Below are 16,994 nucleotides of genomic sequence, written 5' to 3' on the forward strand. Positions count from 1 at the left end.
CAGCCTGATATCCAGGCCAGGTGGCTGAAATGGGAGCCTAAGAAGGAAGGGCTGCCACCCTGGCAGCCAGTCTTCCCTCTGCCCCGTTTTGTGCTGCGATCAAGTCCTAAACAACCCTCCATTCCCAGGGATCGCAGACAATATGCTGACCTTATGGTGTAAGTAGCCGGCCAGGAGGGGCCACATCACTAAGAGGAAGCTAAGCCAATGTTGGCCCCTGGCTGCCCACACTGGTCCACTTCCATTCACCTGCAGAGGAATAACGAGTGCTTGCTGGCCACGCCTGTAAACATTTATTGTCCCAGAACTGTCCTGAGATGGGAGCACCATCACATACAAGCACCCCACCCCACCCCAAAGCTTCCATCATAGAGACCAGCAAAGGGAAGGCAGGGAAAGCACAAGTCCTGGAGCAGGGGGCAGAGCAAGACTGGCGCCAGCAGCTTCCATGTGCCGTTCTCTGTGGACCCCCCACAGGAACCCTTTAGATGTGGGTAGCACCAGGTAGAGCCTGATCGGCCCGTAGCTTATTCACCCCAAGAGGGGCATGCACCCCAAGTAAGTAAGGCAGGGGAGATCTGCAGCCGCGCCACCAAGACCCCTTCTCACACCAAAGTCTGCCAAGGGCCCAGGCAGCTGCTGTCCCCTCCAGCCCTGGCTAGGGCCACGGTTGCTGGACGACCTTTAGCCACGTTCCTGGGGTGGGAGGAGTGGTCCTGGCACGACAAAGTCGGCAGCCCAGAAACCTGGAGAGGCAAATGGTTGCAAGTTTGGGTCATGCAGTCGGGGGAGGCCCAGTGAGTCTAAAACAATGGGAGGGGGGCTCAAAGGAGGGTGCTGGGCTGATGTGCAAAGGTCCAAGACTGCACTGCCTCCTTGAGGAAGGTCTCCTGGCTTCTCCTGGTGGGAGGCCTGTGAAAGACTGTGAAAGCCAAAGGGAAAGGAACCCTCAGAGGCTGGAAGCCCTTCAGGAGTGGCCAGGGGGAGTGGGGGGCTCATTGGGAGAAAGGCTGGAGGGTTCCTTACTTTTCAAGAGGGAAGGAAGGCCCACGCTGGGTGGGGGCTAGCTCTTCTCCCTCTCCTCCTCCTGCTGCTGCTGCTGTGCCCCTTCCTCCCAGCCCCCCCAGGGCTAGATCCTGGCTGCGCGCATGCAGCGAGGAGGCCCTGGTGCAATCTGCAGGGAGGAGAAAGAGAGATCATGCCAAGTAAACTGCTAGCCAGGGCAGGCAATGCATTTTAATCCAGGCTCATCTACTGTGTCCATCTCCCCCCCACCCCGATTCTGTTCTGTCACGGCTTCTTCCTTGCTCCCACAAATGGCAAAACCCACAAAACTCTGGGGCAGTGCGCTGCCTCTCCCCCAGTTGTTTGAGGCTGGGAGGCAGGCTCTTTCCTGGTTACATGGCAGGAAGGCCACCCTGCAAGGCAATGATGCCACGCTGGCCGTGTCCGGAGCAGGGCAGGCTGATGGCAGTGGGGAAGCACCATGCGGGTTGTCGTCTATCCACACTGGACCTTTCACGGACCTTGGCTCCTTCTCAGGAGCTGTGGACATGACCAGGCTCAGAATGCTTGCTGAGGATTTCATGGACTGTTTGCCAAACAGGTGGGCAGTGGCCCCCAGGTCTCTGGCCCACAGCCTTTAATGGCTCCACAGAAAAGTCCCCCTTTCCTGGCCAAAAAAACAGAGAATGGGGAACTACCTTTGCTGGCAGTCTTTGAGACAGGCCATTGGCCATTGCAGGGGCCCCTTGAGCTGTAGAACAACAACTCTTCCATCAAATTTGTAGACCTCTAGTCTGCAAGTCCTAGAAAATTGGTCCCTGGCAGTCATCTGCCTCATTGTGAATGTGGGAACTCCTAGGGGAGTTTGGAGCAGAGGAGAGGCCTCCCCACACCTGAGGCCCAGACAGAATTGGTCCCAAGGCACTGTGAGAAGGGCTGGGATCCTACCAAAGCCTTGCCTGCCACCCTATACTTAGGGGAAGGAAGAAGCAGCCTTCCCTGTGGGTCCCCTGTCCTGACACTGCCCAATGGGACAGTTGGGGTGCTGGGGGTGGTTTCATGCTGCCCTCTGGGACTCTGACCTGCTTGTGCCAAATGCTGTGAAGGGGCATGGGGGGACGCCGCCTCTTGTGGTCGCTGCTGGTGCTGGTGACGAAGCTGAAATACAGAAAGGGAGAAGTAAGGCAGCTGGGGAATCTTTTGGGGGCCCCCAAGTAATGATGCGATCCTGGAGGAGTGAAGGACCCAGCTGTGCCAGAGGGCACATGGTGGCCACTCACCTCATGCACGTAAATGGCGTGCAGACTCATCTCGGCAGAAGCAAACTCCGACAGCACAACAGACCGGGCAAGGGGGCCTTGGCGTGTCTCAGGCGGCGCAATGCTGCGGGTGAGGAAAGACAAGACAAGCATGAGAAGTGGGCCCACTCCCCTCCTTGCCCGAAACGGCAATCAGGAAGTTAAGCTCCATGTCCATGGGGAAGGGGAGGAATGCCACCCACCCCTCAGCAGCCAGCACTATTTGGAGAAACCTCCCAAAAGACCCTGCACCTTCTCTTCTGAGCCCCCCCCCCCCCCCCCCCCCCCGGAAAATGGAAGGGGAAAAAAGGCAGCCACAGCATGGAGGTTGGGAGGGAGCGGCAGGGTTGTCACCGAGAACACAATGCAGGGTGCCCTGTGAACTAGAAATGCTGGTTTGGCACAGGACACAGGGCAGTGCAAGTCTGGCACAGGGAAGCCCTGGCCACTGGGAGCAGTGGTGGCTACTGGAGCACATGGCTAACTCAAGGAGATGGACTGGGGAGGATTACGTTTCCAGGCAGCTGGACCACTGCATTCAGATGATGCCAGCAACCAATGCTGTGTCTGTGTCAGACGGATGGGCTACTGGCTACCTTCCCTGCCTGGCCTGGTTCCTATTCCAGGTGTTCTTCTAGACTCAGGTCTTTCTGGCCCCAGAGTCTCCTCTCACAGCCAGTTCTCCCCCCCCATTTATTTTCCTACCTGCCCCACAGAAGGGTGTTGTCACTGCGATAGACTGAATTCTCCCCTGGTGGGCAGCTGTGTCTGGGCAGCTGGGAGCAGGAGAGGGAGGCCAGGATGCTGGCGGCTGCCCCAGCTGTGCTGCCCGGCTGGGTGTAGAGCTGCCGTTCCGTGTGGGATGCCAGGCTAGCTGCTGACAGAACAGGATGGGCCAAAACACTGGCCAATAGGGCGTCCGGCTGCAGAGGGAGGAGGGAAGCAAGAGGGTGAGGCTGGGGAGTTGCACATCCACCCCAAAAGCAACAGCAAGGGAGATGCTGGGACTCACCATGGTGCTGGGCCCCTCGTCTGAGAGCAAAGAAGTGGCCAGGGGGGCATCGGCCAAGAGGCACTGGGCAGGGGGCGCGTGGGCCGCATCCTGCTGGACCTTCTCCTTGAGGTGCCCGATGAAGAGGGAGCTCTCGGGGGGTGGCTGCCAGCGGGGGTTGGCGATGGCAAAGTGGATGAGGGAGAGCTCTATCTTCCCGTTCTCGGCCTGTTGGTACACTGAGGCCTCCGTCCGGCCCTGCGACAGCCACTGCGGGGAGAACATGGACGGGGTCTGCATTCTGGGGGTGGTGCACGGTGAGCGCATGTCTCTGCAAAGTCCCCATGACCCAAAGTGGCTGCGAGTGTCACTTGGAGTATCAGCCAGTGGAGGGCAGCAAAGGAACTGGGAGCTGACCCTGAGGAAGGAAGTCCCCCATCTCCCGTAAAAGGGGTCTGCTGCAGGAGGAGCAATGGGACGGGGAGCCCTTTGGGTTCTGGCAAGCTACCCTGCCTTGCATCCAAAGGGGCCTGAGTCAGGAGAAGTGGCCCAGGGCAGGAGATAGGTGCTATACATGGGGAACACTGGGAGAGAATGCCACCTTGACCCACACTGCCAGTCGTGCCAATGCTGTCTCTGAAGGGGAGGCCGATGAATGAGTGGGTTGGGGCACCCTGCCCCACCCTCCTGTCTTACTCGCAATACCTGGGGATTGCCGTGGTTCCGGATGTCCAGCTGGGCAAAGGAGCAGATGTCCCCCACGCCCACCACCTCCACCGAGAAGTTGCGGAAGAAGTCGATGATATCCAGGGCCTTGGCACGGAGGGCAAAGATGAGGAGGAAGGGGGTCACGATGGGGCTCAGCAGCTCCTCCAAAATGAACACCTGAGACCACAGGAGACAAGCAGTGCTGGCTATACAACAACTTGCTGGAGGAGGACCTGGATGCTCCAGGGCACGGCGCCAGGGCATTCCCATGCCCGCTACAGCCCAGGTGCGCAAAACACTGGTTCAAGCCCCATCATGCCTTCTGGCCTCATCCCTCTCTCATTGGAGAATGCTTTGTGCGCACGTGTATATTTGGGCTGCCCTGCCCCCCCCCATCCACGGCCCCCACTCACAGCCTTGTACTGGAAGAGCTGGGACAACTCCTCCCGTGTCTCTGACTTGTGAGCATTGCCTTGCCAATGGTCTGGGATGTAGTGGATGTGGGCCAGGAGGCTCTGCAGCAGCTGCTCCGGACACCAGACCAGGTGCTCATCGGGGATGAAGGACCTGGTTTGGGGGGGAAAGGGGCTCGGTCATTGTTGAGGAAGGAGGGCACCATGCATGCCCTCCCCACCCATCCCAACTGCAGACCTATACTCCAGCTAAAGGAGCTCTGGCATCTCATGGGGAACAGATCCCCAAACCTCTGTGATCTGGGAACCCCAACCTTCCAGTTAGGGCTGTGATTGTGCTGTTTGTAAGGAAGGCCAAAAGTGTAAACACCAGAGGAGCACCTTTTGGCAAGCAAGAAGCCTTGTAGCCTTCTGAAGCACATTACGCCATATGCTTTTCTGGACAATAAAGCCCACTTTCTTGTAAGAAGTCACTGGTCTATGAGTGAGTTATACAAGATGCCTGAGGGAAGGACTGGCATTGCCTACAAGTCATCCCAACCTTCATCTACTTAGAAGATGGGCTCTTGGCTTTGTCTTCTAATGGGCCTTGGGAGTGTCACCAGTACCTTCCAAATAGGCTGAGCTCACTCTAGTTGGGGCCAAAGGCACAAACGTTTTTCAGGAGTTCCTTTAAAACGCTTGAGCACCTTTGGGCTTCTGAGGCAAAGAAGAGACTCAGCCTCAAGCAAATGTAGCTACTCTGCATTGAAAGCCACCATCTGATGACACCTTAAAAGATTAACAGACTCATTTGGGATAGGCTTTTGTGGATTGGGGCTCAGCTGCCTCAGCTGCAGGAACTGCTGCTACCTTCGCTCAACACTTACAATTAAGAGGGAGAGAAGAGTGAGTGCCACAAGCCGTAAAGGTAAGAGGCAATGTAAATTTGGGAGACATTTACGTAAAGAACAGGACTGTCCCTCTTCAGCTCTTCTAATGAAACACATGCAGCAGAAAAGAAACCCACAGCCCAAATTCAGCCTGCATTTGGAGAGAAAGAGATTAGTGCCCATTGACAGTATTACTGCCCATTATTGTCACACGGCTGTCTCTTCTTGTCGATCTCTTTTAACTGATGTTATTCCAGTTGAATATTTTTACTGTTATTATTTTGTATTGATGGGAGCGAAGGTAGAAGGATGGGGCTTTTGGGGGACTCTTGCCTGATTTTTTCTGTGACTTGTATTTGAAATTTTCCTTGCTGTTACCCGCCTCAATCCTCAAACAGGATACAGGCGGGATACAAATAAATAAATAAATAATAATAATAATAATAATAATAATAATAATAATAATAATATTTGCTGGTAAATGCTAACTGAGCTCTCTTATACTGGAGCCTCTCTTTTACGCTTCCAGGTAAGCAGCAGCCACTGCCCTGGAAACCTTAAGGCACCAGCCTTGTACCTTCAGCCGGCAAGGAGCCTGGGTAGCACCCAGGCACCTGCACAAGGGAGAGGAGGGCCCCTGCCATGCCCCTTACCTGGCTACGGTGACAATGAGCCCCAGGAGGGTGATGGCGGTGAGGATGTGTTGGACGGTGAGGACGTCCTCATCGTAGACGGTCAGGGCGATGAGCACGGCCAGGATGGAGCCGGCAAAGAAGGCCAGGTTCTTGGCCAAGAGGGTGAGGAGGGGGCTGGTGAAGGAGTTCATGTACTTGGAAGCCGGCTTGTAGCCCCGGCTCAGGCGTGCCTGCAGCTCGTGGTCCAACTCGTTGAAGTGGCGCAGATAGAGGCGGCCATAGAGCGACCAGCGCCGGGCCCCCAGGCTGCCGGGCTCCCGCTTGAGGACCTCAGTGTAGCTGAAGAAGGCGTAGAGGACCTGCCAGACCAGGATGAAGGGGCAGAGGAGCAGGTTGGCCAGGCCCAGGAGCAGCATGCTGCGGCCCAGCCGGTGGGCCAGCTCCAGCCGGGCCCCCGCCCGCTTGTACTGGGGCTGGAGGTTCCACTTGCCCTGGAAGAGGGAGCCAGGCCCCCAGAAGAAGAGCAGCTCCAGGTTGTACTTGAGGCCCTGCGTCAGGAAGACTCCCTCGCCCAGCAGGGGAAGGTGGAAGCGGACCGGCAGCAGGGCTTTGTTCACCATGGCCACCAGGTAGTTCTTGAAGCGCAGGATGCGGTGGTGGATGTCCAGCTCTGAGAGCTCCCGCTTGTGGACGCACATCTGCTGCTCCCGCTGCAGGGAGATCAGCCGGGCCTGGACCTCCTGCCAGCTGCAGTTGCACAGCTCCTCCTGCCCAGAAGAGAAGGGTCAGGGAGGTGCCCGTCACCTACACGGTCCCTAAGCCCTGGCCCATGGCTGCACCCAGCACCCCACACCACCAGCCTCTGCTTCCTGGGACTGGTCCCAAACAAATCCAGCTCTTGTGGCTCCTTGGAAGCACAACTGCCCACTCCATGAGGGGACCTCCCTCAGTTAAACCCAACTCCTTCCTTCAGCTGCTCCTCAAATGCCCCAGATTCTTCCAGAGCCACAGCAGCCAAAGACTTGGATCTGTCCCATCTTTCCTGGAGAGGTCTACCCTTGAACCCCTCAGGAGCCCATGTGGCTTCCATGTTGGTCATGCAAGGCAAACCCCACCACTGAGGATGGTATGAAAACCCAGCAAGCCGGTCAAGGAGAGACCAAGCCCTCTGCTTCTCTCCTGCCAGTCCGCCCCATTTCAATCCTGTCCCAGTTTTCTTTAGGTGGCTTTTCCCCAGTTCCCTGAAAGGTTTCTGTTATGATCCAGAAGGAAGGCAAGGAATAGTCCTGAGAGGATGGTATCCTCTCTTTGTGGGCTGAGTACACTGGGCCCTCGGTATCTGCTGGGGTTTGGTGCTAGAACCCACCCCATGGATGACAAAATATGTCGATGCTCAAGCCCCATTATATACAGTGACCTAGTAAAATGGTGTCCCTTACATAAAATAGCAAAATCAAAGTTTGCTCTTTGGAATTTTTTTCTTTGAGTGTTTATAAGCCATGGATAGTTGAATCTGTGGCTGCAGAATCCGTGGATATGAAGGGCTGATTATAGAATCATACAATCATAGAGTTGGAAGAGACCACAAAGGTCATCCAGTTCAACCCCCTTCTGCCATGCAGGAACTCTCAGTCAAAGCATCCCCATTGACAGGTGGCCATCCAGCCTCTGTTTAAAGACCTCTAAGGAAGGAGACTCCACCATAATCTCCGAGGAAGGAGTGGGTTCCACTGTCGAACAGCCCTTACTCTCAGGGAGTTCCTGCTAATGTTGAGCTGGAATCTCTTTTCCTGGAGCTTGTATCCATTGCTCCATTGGGTCCTGTTCTCTGGAGCAGCAGAAAACAAGCTTGCTCCCTCCTCAATATGACATCCCTTCAATTATTAAACAGGGCTATCATCATATCACCTCTTAACCTTCTCTTCTCCAGGATAAACATCCCCAGATCCTTAAGTCTCTCCTCATAGGGCTTCATGGTTTCCAGACCCTTCACCATTTTAGTTGCCCTCCTTTGGACACATGGATCCAGTTTATCTACATCCTTTTTGAATTGTTTTGCCCAGAACTGAACACAGGGTTATTCCAGGTGGGGCCTGACCAGAGCAGAATAGAATGGCGCTATTACTTCACTTGATCTTGACACTATACTTCTATTGATGCAGCCTAGAATTGCATTGGCCTTTTTAGCTGCCACATCGCACTGTTGACTCATGTTCAATTTGTGGTTTACTTGGACTCCCAGATCCCTTTCACACGTAGTTTCATTCAGCCAGGTCTCCCCCATAATCCTATATCTGTGCATTTTATTTTTCCGCCCTAAGTGCAATACCTTACATTTCTCCGTGTTGAATTTCATTTTTTTAGCTTTGGCCCAGCTTTCAAGTCTATTCAGGTCATTTTGAATCTTGATCCTGTCCTCTGGAGTATTAACTATTCCCCCTAATTTGGTGTCATCTGCAAATCTGATAAGTCTGCTCCCAATTCTGTCATCCAGGTCATTGATAAAGATGTTGAATAACACTGGCCCCAGGACAGAGCCCCACTGGACACCCCACTGGTCACTTCCCTCCAGGATGAAAAGGAGCCATTGTTGACCATCCTTTGGGTTTGGCCGGTCAACCAGTTACAAATCCATATAACAGTTGTCTTGTCTAGCCGACATTTTACAAGCTTGTTTGCAGCAATGTCATGGGGAACCTTGTCAAAAGCCTTACTGAAATCCAAGATATACCATATCTATGGCATCCCCTTCATCTATGAAGCTGGTAATTTTATCAAAAAATAAAGAACGGCTGTGGTAATGCCACAGGGATAAAGAATAGAGGGCCCTCTGAGCAGTCAAAGGCAGTGCAGGAGGTAGAGTGGGAAAGAATTAAAGTTGGAAGAGATCCCCCAAAGTTCATCTAGTCCAGCCCTCCAGCAGTGCAGGAACCCACAGATGAAGCACATCCCTGAGAGGACTATCTAAGGTCCCTCTATTTAGAAGCGTCCAACAAGGAAGGGGCTGCCCCGCTCCCACTGCAGTGCCCCCCACCCTGTGGTCCCAGTGCCACAATTGGTCCATCCTCCACTCACTCACCGAAGGGATCTTGAGGGCCTTGGTGTAAAAGGTGCGGATCTCCCAGTAGCCCAGGAGGCTGAAGAAGACCTTCACCAGGCGGTAGAGCCAAAAGGTGGCCGCCATCACCAGCAGGAAGATGATCCAGCCGCTGGCCTGGATCCTGGCAGCAGAGAGAGAGAAAAACAAGTGGCATCAGGCCAGGCCTCTGGCGGGTCAGCTCAGGACACCCTCCTGGTCACAGGGGGACATTGTGCAAGAGAGAGGGTTGTGCAAGGGAGATCCCGAGGCCTCCAAGCATCTCTGGTTACGCAAAGAAGCTCATGCGCCACAGGGGCAGGCAAGGGGCAAGCATCTCCCTGGCTTCCAGAGTATGCCAGGAATTCCTGAGCACAAGGGCCAAAGCAGAGCAGCAGAGACAAGCTCCGCAAGGCTGGCGTGTGTGGGGTGGCTCTTGTGTGTTTCTCCCTTTGCTGGGTGCCCCACATGGAAGCAGTCTCCATGTCTCCTTGCCCCCAAGTTGCATGGCTGCAGCAGAATGCTGAGGCTGCCTGGTCCCTCCTTTACCCTCTCTGGCTCTCTCAAAAGCTTATTTCGAGAGAACTTGTTTTGTCTTTGTTTCAAAGAAGCCAGATAGCCATTCCTCCTCCTCCATAAAACCCTGACTGTTTTAAAGATTAACAAAAGGAGAAGAATCTGGGGTAACATCCAAGGGAATCTGCAGATGATGATTTTACGTTTTGGGGTATCTATCATGTGTTTATGTGGCATCCTTTTAGGATTTCATACAGCCTCCAGAAGACTCCCTTAGGAACACAAAGAGGCTGAAACATGCTGGGCTTCTCTACTAACAAAACGACCCATCTTTGAGCATCATGGGATGCATGTTTGGTTTCCTCTAGGTATTTTAAAGAGAGGCCCCAGTCGTATGCAATTTTATCCCTTAACACAGCACTGGGCTCTGCCCTGGAACTGCCAAAAACAAACATTCCCTCCTTGAAATGTATTCCTGGTTTTAAAACCCTGCTAAAAAGTACAAGGAGGGGACCTGCATCCTGTTTGGAAGGAGAACAGCTGCTCCTGGAGGCTTCCCAGGGAGGACACTCACCCTTTCGCTTCTTAAGGGGCCACAAAACCAGGCTTGGAGAGCCACAGTTGGCCTACTCCCCGCCTTCATACCACAGTCATACAAAGGAGAAAAGAAGTGGCTGTTATTTTTGTGGGCAGCGTGTGTCATGGCAGGCCTGGTTGGTGTGCCTGGCGCATCGTCAGAAGCACAGGCGTAAAATCCACACGCGCACACAGTCACCAGACCATCCCACGCTGTTAAGTCTGGAAAAATCTGCAGCCTTTCACTAATCGCTGCCCCCAAACTCACACAGCAAGCAGGCACACACCCAGAGCAAAGGTTTAGACTTTCTGGATATGCCAACAACACTTGGGAGAGGGAGAGCTGAATTTAAAAACTGGGCAGCCCAGACAATTCGGATGAGCTGCTCCTGACAGGCCTCTGGCCCCCAGAAAGAAAGGCTTCCTCTGCCCAGAAGCAGCAGCCACTGGCAGGAGGCCCCCAACTCTGCTGGGAGGTGGGCTGGGGAGACCCTGCCTCTGATATATATTAGGAAGTACATATAAACAGTGTCCAAAGACAGTCATCCTAAGAACTTGGTGGGACAAGAATCCTGCCCCCCCATAGCTATTCAAAGGGACTGTGCCCACTGATGGAGGTGACCAGGACCCCCAAAGGCCAGGAGCCACAGATGTTGTTTCAGCTTCAGACACTCTAGACTGCCCTACTTTTGGGGGGAAAAAGAATAGCAATGACAAGTACATTTCTATACTGCTTATCAGTGCCCTTCAGTGGTTTACAACATGTAAGCTAATTGCATGAGAGAGTTGAACCAGGACTCAGGGAATCCAGAGTTCCCTATCAACCAAAGAAAACTACTAGGTAACCCTCTGGGCAAGTCCTACTCTCTCAACCGCAGAGAAAGGCTCTGAGACAAATCTTGCCAAGAAAACCCTGCAATTGGGTCTCCTTAAGTCAGAAATGCCTGAAAGGCTCACAACAAGGGCCCCTGTGCAATGTTTCAGTGCCTCTTCTGTGCTGAGAGGTCCTGCTGGACTTCAAGGGGGTTCTGCTCCAGGACCCAGAGCCCTGAAGGAGTGACTGCCCTGTCCTTCTCCTCCCTTTGCCTCCTTTGTCTGCACCCTGGAAGGGGAGGGCCTCAGTGCTTCAATCTGGTGGTCAAGTACATCAAAGACCCCCCTCCCCAATTTCTCCTGCCCTCACTTACCTCTGGGTACACTGTGAGGTGGGCAGGATGGCATCAGGGAGTGTCACTTTGTTCCTGTCGGGGGTGAGGCCACCCCCCTGGTGAGTGTGATTGACAGGCCGATTGGCAAAGAGGACGTCGTACTCCACGCAGCACAGGAGGAAGGTGGTGAAGGCACAAACAGGAACAGGAACAGGAACTGCCTGGAAGGGGAAGGGAGCTCAGCTGGGTCAGGAGGTGGGTGGGGGGCTTCATCCCCATCAGCAGGAAACCCAGCAGGGGCAGCCCTGACTGGCAGCTGGGAGACTGGAGGGAGCCCTTCTGTCAAACTGAGCAAGGCCAGCCCTGCCCTGAACCCTCGCACACCTCATCCTCTCCTCTTGGCTGGCTGACCACAGGTCTGCCCCTACCCTCCTGCAAAGAAGAGCAGCTCTGCTAACGCTGGCCGGAGACCAGAGATTAGTTCCCCGGCCAAAATGGTGAAACCCTCTGGCCAGCTGCATTCCCACTTCAGAGCTGCCCCTCTGCCTCCTCCCCCCTCTGCATCCACTCAGGTCCTGAGGGAAGACACACACTTCCCTTTCCTATGCCCCTTCAACACAAGAGGAAAGGGGGAACCAGAGAAACCCACGGAGAGGAACACAGAAGCGGATCACCAGGTGGTGCTAGGCACTGGTTCCCCCAGGCTATGGGACCAGCCTTCCTCAAATACCTTCCCCCTTCCCCAGTAGGCTGCCTCCAAGGATGGAGGAAGAGGGGCCTCCCCCAAGGGCAAGAGGGCTGCTCCTGGGCACTTACACCAGCTCAAAGACGTCTGAGAGCATCATGCAGGCAAAGCCGTTCTTCTGGTGGAAGTGGTAGATGTGCACAGAGGCTGTCAAGGAAAGCCACCCTTTCTGGCGCAGAGATGGATCTAGCCCACAGCTGTATGGCGGCCCCACTGCCTTGTTATACAACCGAAGCTAGGACTTGTCTCAGGGCTTGCCTCAGGAAGACCTCTCCTCCAGCCATGAGAGGGAAGGGTGATTGGGCAGCATATTAATAATAATAATAATAATAATAAGGATCCCAATGTTGCTTGGGAAAACTGGGGGCCCTCCCAGGACACTTCCTCCCCCCCAACTTACTGCCTGCCTGACCCCCAAATGAGCCCTTGTGGAGCTGCCTCATGGCAACCAGCCCAGGCTGATGGCTCCGGCTTGCCCAGAGAGCGGCATGCTCCTGGCATCCCTTGGCACACCCATCCTCTTCTTGGGTGAAGGGCCAAAGGCCTTCCACTCAGGGCCAGAGGAAAAGGATGGTGCATTCCAAGAAAGCCCTCCTCATTTCTTCTCCCCATTGGCCCAGGCCAGCTGCTCCAGGCTCCCCTAAAATGCCTCCTGGCAGCTAAGGGGGCAGAAGGCCAGGGTTGTTGGATCTAGGCCTGTGGCTGCCACTATTACCGCCACAAAGGATATTTTGGTGAAGAAGTTGTCCAGGTTCTTGATGTGATGCCAGGAATCTGAGAAGGGAGAAAGGAGACTGTTAAAAGGTCACCTTGGCCTGAAGAGCTTAGCCAGCCTTCTGGCCCCAACCCACCCACGCTCACAATCTCTCTCCCATTCTCTGTCTCTCACACAAACACACACATGCGCACAGACTTCTAAAGTGCCTGGGTACCTTTCAGCCCCTCTGTGACATGGACCAGCAGCTCCTCCTCATCCTCATGGGGAGAGTCGTCTTCGTAGTCTGGCAGGCGATGGTAGTCCCCGTAATGCTCCTGGCTCATAGCCATGGGGGCGACTGGGCCCTCCTGCCCCACACAGGCCCTGTCCAGGGAGAGGGAGAGTGGTCTGTGACACAACCAACTTCAGAGGCAGGACCAATGGCAACTGCCCTGGGGCCAATGAGGCACACCTTTGAGTTTTTATGGGGAGGAGGAGATCAGGCTGCTCTCCTAATGGTTCAGGTGGGTTACCAGGACCCCCTTCCAACCCGGTGGATCTGCCCTTGACCTTCATGGCTGTTGGTAACCCTTTCTCACACAATGCAGCTCCTGCCCCATGAGATCTTGTCAGACTCACCTGGGCTCTCTTCCCTCTAACACTTCCACACCTTCCTCCTCCTCCTCCTCCTCCTGTGATTACAGAGACAGCCAAAAGAGAAAGGGATACCTTTAAAGAAAGGAAAACGGTTTTAACTATTATTGGTGTCATTAATAAGCACTTTTGACTCCCAAACTGGGAAAAAGGCGAGAAAACAACAACAATGCTCTATCCTCTCCTCTAAACTGGGACTCAAGGTGGTTTACAATTTAGAACAATAGAACTAAAAACATACAAAGGTCAACATTAAAACAGAATTAAACTATTTACAATATTTACTATTTATTTATTGCACTAATATCCCACCTTTCTTCCAAACCAGAGATTGCCTATGTGATGCTCAGGATGCATAGAGATTGCTGGTTTTTTAAAACGAGTGTGACTATACATACACATATCTCCATGCACACTGACATTTTTGTGGGTTTGTGTTGCTATTAATAATCTGGAAGCCACCTTGAGTCCCTATACTGAGAAAAAAGCAGGATGTAAGTGAATCACCATCACCATCCTAATCCTGCTCCAGCAGGCCCTTCACCGCCTTGTCCCATGTGCCATTTCCTGCCACTGGCTCTGAGTCACTTCCCAGCCGGTCGGTGTGGCTGAGGCAGTTGCCCAGGTGACATTCCGGCTGCCACATGCCAAGGGCCCTGATTCAGACAGCCCAGGGCAAGCACCAGGTGGAGGCCAAAGCGGGCATCCCTATACACCTTGACCTGGGCACAAGCCCCACTGAATGCCTAGCAGAACAAGGTGCTCTTCCCGCTGCCTCTGTTTTAAGGGCTGGATGGAAGGAGAAGGGAGGGAGCGGAGGCCTGGCCGGCAAGGTCTCTGGCCAGTCCACCAGAGCCAGGGGCCCAGGAAAGAGGGACTCAGCAGCCAGACATAGCATAAGCACCAGGTGAGGGGGGACCAGGGCAGAACCCTTGGCCGGCTGGACAGCCAGCAAGGAAGCCAGCAGAATCCTCCTTAGGGTGTCCAATAAAATCCAAACAATGATACCTTTATTATGCCAAGCAAAATGCACAATTACATGTTGCAAGCTTTTGAAATCACACGCGAAGTCACACACCTCCTTAGGATGGACCACTGCCATTCTGTCCCAGCCTGACTGCTGGTGGGGGGAATGGGTGCCACACTGACAGCTGACCCCTGAGCGCCAGGCGTGTTTGGAAACTGGAGAAGCACCCAGAACACAAAACAACACAAAAGCTCAGCCCTCAGAAGCATCACAAACTCACTGCGGCTGCCAGGGCAGAATCTGATTCCCAAAAGTGAGCAAAGCCTGCAGCCCCCCACCCCCCTTATGACTCAGAGCCATGGGGAGATATCCTGCCAGCCCCCCTTTTAAAGATGACCGGCCCCACGCTGGTGGCCACAACCACGTCTGCTGAAGGGATTTCAAAGCAAAGGCCGGCATCCGTGGGCATAAGGGACCCTCTCTAGGCCATTCAGAAGAGCTCTCCCATCACAAGGGGAAAGGGCTGGTTCTGGGGGGATCTGCTCAATGTTTTATAAAGCACAGCCACAATATGTCCGGGGGGGGGGGGGGAATTCCACCCAAATTTATAGTATTGCAGTGACATAAAATGTCTTGTTGAGCATTTGAGAAAACAGATTGCGACATGCGAAGTTTCGAAAGGATCGCAAACACAACCCATACAAGAGTTCTAGGTATTCATTATTATTCCTGCCTTGCTCTCTGCAATGCTAGAAGTTTGGGGTTTGAAGGAAAATTTCACAGGAAGGGGTTCGGAATCCTTAACTGGAGGGGCAATACCCTCATTCTGCCCCCCTCCCCTTAGCTACACCCCTAATTTCACCCCTTTAAAAAGGTGACCCAAGGCCTCCTTTTGACAGGAGAAAACATGGATAACAGGGTATGTCCTGGGGGCCAAGCCCCCCCCCCCCCCCCGCTCCTGTCCAAACCAAAGGAAGGAGGCTGACCACCCACGGCTCTTCCAGCCTCCCCCCACCCCCAAAACAGCCCATCCAGGCCCCCTTTACCACGGATGGAGTCAGCTGCCCTGGGACAAAGGAGCCCCTCTGGTGCTTCTTCGGCTGCTGTGGTGCTGATGCCCCAGCTGTGGGGGGGAGGAGGAAGACGCGGAGGACGAGGGAGACGAGGAGGGTGCTGCTGGCCAGCCGCCCAGCCCCACATCCCAGGAGGCCTGAGTCATGGGAGGAGGTCAGGTCAGGAGAAGGGCCCAAGGCACAGCAGGGAGGAGGAGGAGGGCAGCAGCCAGGAGGCCTCAGGTCACCTCTGAGGCAGCAAAAAGACAAGGCAGGGCAATGGGGGGGGGGGGGGGGCACACAAGGCCTTCCTCCCAGACCGTCCCCTGGCCCAGAAAGGGACAGGTGGGCTGGGCGCTCCAGGAGAACTAAAAATACCGGGGCCAGCCAGCAGCAAGCGGCATAAACAGCCCAAGGCGGGTAAACATGCCAGTCCAGTTGGGTGGCAGAGGGCCAGCAGGAGGAGTCTCCCAGAAGCCTGGCTGGCGATGACGGGGTGGGCACTCAAATCGGCCTTCCGGCTTTGGGTCTGCTGCTGGCTGTCTGGCCCTCCTCTAGAAAAGAAACCCCCCATCAAGGGGGAAAACATTATTATCTTCCTCCTCCTTGTCATCTTCATCCTCAAAATTAGGACTCAGAGTAGCTTATGAGTTAAGACAAATAGAAGAGAGCTAAAAGCATACACTGATCAAAGAAACACTCGCCTTCTATGCCCTCTGCCCCATAATGCCCAGGCCCCTGGGAGGGATCCACGTCTCCTGGATCCCTGACACAGGCCACAAAGTGGCTCCCACAAAGCCCCTTGGCACCTTGCTGGCTACCCCTTGGCTCTGCTGGCTGGGGCTGATGGGAGATGTAGTGCCCCAACATCTGGAGGCCCACACAGCTTGACCTAAGCCCTGCGCCAGACCCTGACCCTCTGCCCCCAGTATCAAATGAAGCCCTGTCTCCTGAACCCTGAGTCCAAAACCGCTTGGGTCCAAATCTCCCTGCCTGGATCTGAGGCTCAAGAGGAGGATTAGACCAGGCAAGAGGCAGGGAAGGGGGATAACCTCTATTTCCACACTGAACAGACTCTGCAGAGAAACCCCACAGTGAGAGCCGCCAAACAAAGCACCCATCTGACTGAGGGAAGAGAGAGCCAAGGCAAGGGGCAACAGCCTTGCACCCCAAGGTGGCCGGCAGAGGCCAGAGTGGCAAAAGGCAGGCCGGGGCACCAGGAACCCCAACAAGAGCAATGGAGAGGCAAGGCAGGCCAGGGAGCCAAGAGAGCCCCTCAGCCACAGTCTGAGCCCCGCAGCCCTCTCCCAGGCCTGGCTCCCCACTGGCCTGGCAGCCCAGGAAGCTCCCTCCGTGCCACTCTTGAGGCAAGCCGGCTGGTTTAGGAAAAGCTCCTAGCCTCAGCCTCCTTGCACCGGCTGAGAAGAGCTACCTGAGGGCGGATCGGAGGCCTCTGGAAGGAATCCACTCCCACCCGTTCCTCACGGCTGCTATGCGCTCTTCATCCCAGGAGCAGTGCTGTCGGTTGGCGCATCCTCTGGCCTTCTATGTAGCCCTCCGAGGTTCTCCAGGAAATGTTTTGCGACGTTCCTGGAGTGCGGCCCACGGAGTAAGGCGAGAACCGAGGCACGCGGTCAGACC

At 54.7% G+C, this 16,994-nt stretch overlaps 1 protein-coding gene across 1 annotated transcript; it reads right to left on the reverse strand.

The window, feature by feature from the left end:
* Positions 1 to 276: 276 nt before the first annotated feature.
* Positions 277 to 16,919, reverse strand: ATG9B (autophagy related 9B). The gene is given in 19 exon segments (XM_042475920.1): positions 277 to 746; positions 1,027 to 1,174; positions 2,088 to 2,163; positions 2,286 to 2,388; positions 3,009 to 3,226; positions 3,316 to 3,564; positions 4,000 to 4,179; positions 4,416 to 4,569; positions 5,941 to 6,689; positions 9,002 to 9,143; positions 11,278 to 11,438; positions 11,441 to 11,459; positions 12,055 to 12,119; positions 12,714 to 12,757; positions 12,916 to 13,064; positions 13,320 to 13,372; positions 14,413 to 14,516; positions 15,348 to 15,603; positions 16,786 to 16,919. Coding segments are annotated over 18 exon segments (2,856 nt in total). The 5' UTR covers positions 15,502 to 15,603; positions 16,786 to 16,919; the 3' UTR covers positions 277 to 658.
* Positions 16,920 to 16,994: the final 75 nt, after the last annotated feature.

The sequence above is a fragment of the Sceloporus undulatus genome, chromosome 6 (genome assembly GCF_019175285.1).
Source record: "Sceloporus undulatus isolate JIND9_A2432 ecotype Alabama chromosome 6, SceUnd_v1.1, whole genome shotgun sequence".
Lineage (NCBI taxonomy): Eukaryota > Metazoa > Chordata > Lepidosauria > Squamata > Phrynosomatidae > Sceloporus > Sceloporus undulatus.